We start from the raw sequence: 3,349 nt of genomic DNA, 5'->3' as shown, positions 1-3,349 counted from the left end.
GTTTTTAAGTAGTAGATTATTACTATGTCATTTGGTTTAAAAAGATCCGGTATTTTGTTTCTTTTGCCATCATACCACTGATATTGTCCTTCTTAATTAATGAAAAAATACTTTAAATCTAGCAAATACATCTTATATTTGTTGGGTATATATACACACATGAGATATCTGACGGTCCAATCATTGCGCCATCACTCAAATCTATTCACATTAAGGATTTTCTGTAGACACATCGTGAGGAAACTGCCATGTTTTATTTCTTGCTATACATTAAATGTAGCCAACACACCCACTGGGAATATAATGACCCCTCTTTATATAACACGAAGCGTATGGATACATATCTTTAATACTATGACTTTCGATAGATACACTGTGGAGATGTTGCCAAACGTGATTCACTGAAACTTTGGCCACCAATTCCACCTGAAAAGAAGGTGAATTTCAGAACGGTACCATATCTTGTTCAATAGGATTCCAAAGATATTTTTCAAGTAATAGGTTTCCCTCGAATTAATATGACAGATCTTTTGTCTGCATGTCGTCGTAATAAAATTTACCTGATTATCTTTCTTTTGAAAACGACTTCAGATGTTCAACGTTTTAAATCATGCCTTATATAAAAATATTTGTCAATAGGAGTAATCTCACAATTTGAAACTCAGGGGAAATGCCTGTTCTTATCCGATTTTCAGTATGATTATAGTTTTGGAAATCATTCAATATTAGTAATCGATCGCTGGATTCGACTTTTGATATTTGTCCTACATTTTTATTTAAAGTTATGCCATGAAATTTAATGTTTTTTTAAAAAGTTTAAAACTACGGTGGCTGATTTAGGACACGCAAAAAATTTAAGATCTCGAGCGGTCGAGATACTAAGTTGAGCGCTTGAAATACTAAGTCGAGCGCTCGAGATAGTTATGTCGAGCGCTCGAGATACTAAGAAACTAAGTCGAGCGCTCGAGATAATACAATCGAACACGGGTCAACCGAAGTTTTAATCTGTATAATTTTGTACATTTATTAAATGATAAACTTGCAGAATAAAGATATTCATTAGTTCGTTTTTACAGCCCATCCAAAGCTGCAGTGACGGAGCGGCCCCCTCCCCACTCACACGAACAAATGAATATTTTTATTCTGCAAGTTTATCATTAAATAATGCACAAAATTATACATCTTAAAACATCGGTTGAGACGTGTTCGATTGTATTATCTCGAGCGCTCGACTTAGTATCTCGAGCGCTCGACTTAATTATCTCGAGCGCTCGACTAAATATCTCGAGCGCTTGAGATATTATTTTCTTTTGCGTGTCCTAAATCGGGTAAAATTTTGATGACAAATGATTATGGATACATTATTCAAGAGCTAAATTTGCCTGTTGCAGGTCTGTCTTTAGGCCTTAAATGTTATATAGATTATTATTAATTAGACATTTATTAATATGGCAAGACCATAATCAACTCTCGATGTCATCGGATTCTCGAGAGTTTAAATAGATTATAACGTGTTCGAGACCTACGTTGACAGAAAGTTCATATGGATTTTCCGTCGTCGGTTCCCCTTGTCAGTGGTGCAGGGCGGAGGGCCTTGCAAGGGACAAGGTTATAGTCGTTCGGATGGGAAGAAAAACCGAGGTCCGGTGTACACATTGTCGTCCAGTTGGAATTCGATTTAAGAGTAGGCTATAACGCCGTTGTCCGGGCAAAATTTCTCCCATAGCACACATAATGGTGCCCGTCTTCCTTAGCCCAGTCGGAGCAGAGCAGTAGGGCGTTGAACCTCGTTTTATTTCAGTTTATTTCGGACATTTAATGATTTAGCACGTAACAGATCCCTTGACAGTTGGAATTCGATATAAGAGTAGGCCGTAGTGTCGCTGTCCGGGCAAAATTCCCATAATAGCACACTGTATGGCGTATGGCCGTCTTCATTTGGCCAGTTCGGAGCAGAACAGTAGGACATTAAACTCCATTAGATTTCATTTTTAATGATTTAATTTTAAAAAGGCGAAGCAAAACTAGGCATAGAATATACCAGTAATATATTATCAATACACACATCTTGTCAAAAAACTACAAACCGTGAAAATTTGGCTCGTAAAAATGTAATTTGAATGATTGTTCGTATATCTAGTGACGCCTAGATTGTTCTGTCTCGAATTTATTTCCTATTGAATTGAGAAACCCGGATTAGAGGCTTCCGTTAGTTTTCAGCAAGACGTTTGATTCAGGATCTAACCACTTTAGTGACTTTTATCTATGAAATGTCACGTGATTCAACAAGGTTATCCCGATAAGTAGCCTCGTCTTGGTGAAGCGATGAGTTCGCCTCATTTAATTTTTGGGTTTGGTGTTCGTTCTGTCGTTCTTAGGGTTTAACCCCGGCTTCCATAGAAGGGTTTTAAATCATGACCAAAAGGATTCAAAATACGATGACACATGTTTTTAATTTGAAAAAGTGTGTAATATTTCTTATATTATTGTCGTTGTTGACTGTGTGGATTTCATATACCACTTTCTTTCATGGACATTTTACACCAATATCTATTTGGAGAACGTAAGTATTTAGAAATGAATTAATATCATTTATTATGTGGATGAAATTATCAATATCACGTATAAAAGTGTTGTTAACACGACAATACCCCATCTGTTATTTGAACATATTTTTATTATCCTAAACGATGTTTAATGTGTACAGGCGAAATATTAAAATAAAATTGTAACATATGTTAGTTCCGAAATTACTTAGTTTGTGACGCGTAGAGGTGCAACTCTCTGATAGAGAGAAAGAAATGGGGTTTAACGTCCACGCGACACAAACTAGGTCATTTCGGGACTAACACACGGTTCATTTTTATTTCAATAATTCGCTTGCGCGTGGAGGTCTTTAGCAGTGGGAGGAAACCAGAGGACCCGGAGAAAACCCACGTGGTTGGACAGGCGACCCTACTCCTTGTCACGTACAACCGGGGAATCGAAACCCCTCCAGTTGACTCAATGACAGACCGTATGATACGGCGCGCGCGTGCTAACCATTCGGCCATCCAACAGCCTGAAACTCTCTGATAGCTTTGCACCATATATACTCGTAGCCCGGTTTGGGATGAGGTGACGTTAAAAAACACTGCCTCTCCAGTTTCCCCCAGTGCTTAAAACCCCTACGCACTATGGAAGGGTATCGCTGCCAATATTAAAGGCTCAATACCATTCTTGTTGTAACTGAATAATATGTCCCAATCTTTATTCTGGTCAACAAATTGCACTATTTTACAATATTCCAATTAATTGATGATACAAATTTCATCTTAACACACCTTACTAAAAAATTTTGAAAAATTCA

The 3,349-nt window shown here is 37.4% G+C and overlaps 1 protein-coding gene across 2 annotated transcripts in view; it reads left to right on the top strand.

The window, feature by feature from the left end:
* Positions 1–2,330: 2,330 nt before the first annotated feature.
* The window catches only part of LOC126818313 (uncharacterized), a 41,499-nt gene continuing 40,480 nt past the window's right edge, over positions 2,331–3,349 (top strand). For both annotated transcript variants that reach the window (XR_008787969.1, XM_050545649.2), the window contains exon 1: positions 2,331–2,563. Coding sequence is in view for 1 of the 2 variants with exons in the window: in XM_050545649.2 (XP_050401606.2) it covers positions 2,415–2,563 (149 nt within the window). In the remaining variant the exon portion in view is untranslated. The remainder of the gene's footprint in view (positions 2,564–3,349) is intronic.

The sequence above is a fragment of the Patella vulgata genome, chromosome 4, assembly GCF_932274485.2.
Source record: "Patella vulgata chromosome 4, xgPatVulg1.2, whole genome shotgun sequence".
In the NCBI taxonomy this organism is placed as follows: domain Eukaryota; kingdom Metazoa; phylum Mollusca; class Gastropoda; family Patellidae; genus Patella; species Patella vulgata.
This window is presented reverse-complemented; position numbering and strand designations above follow the sequence as displayed.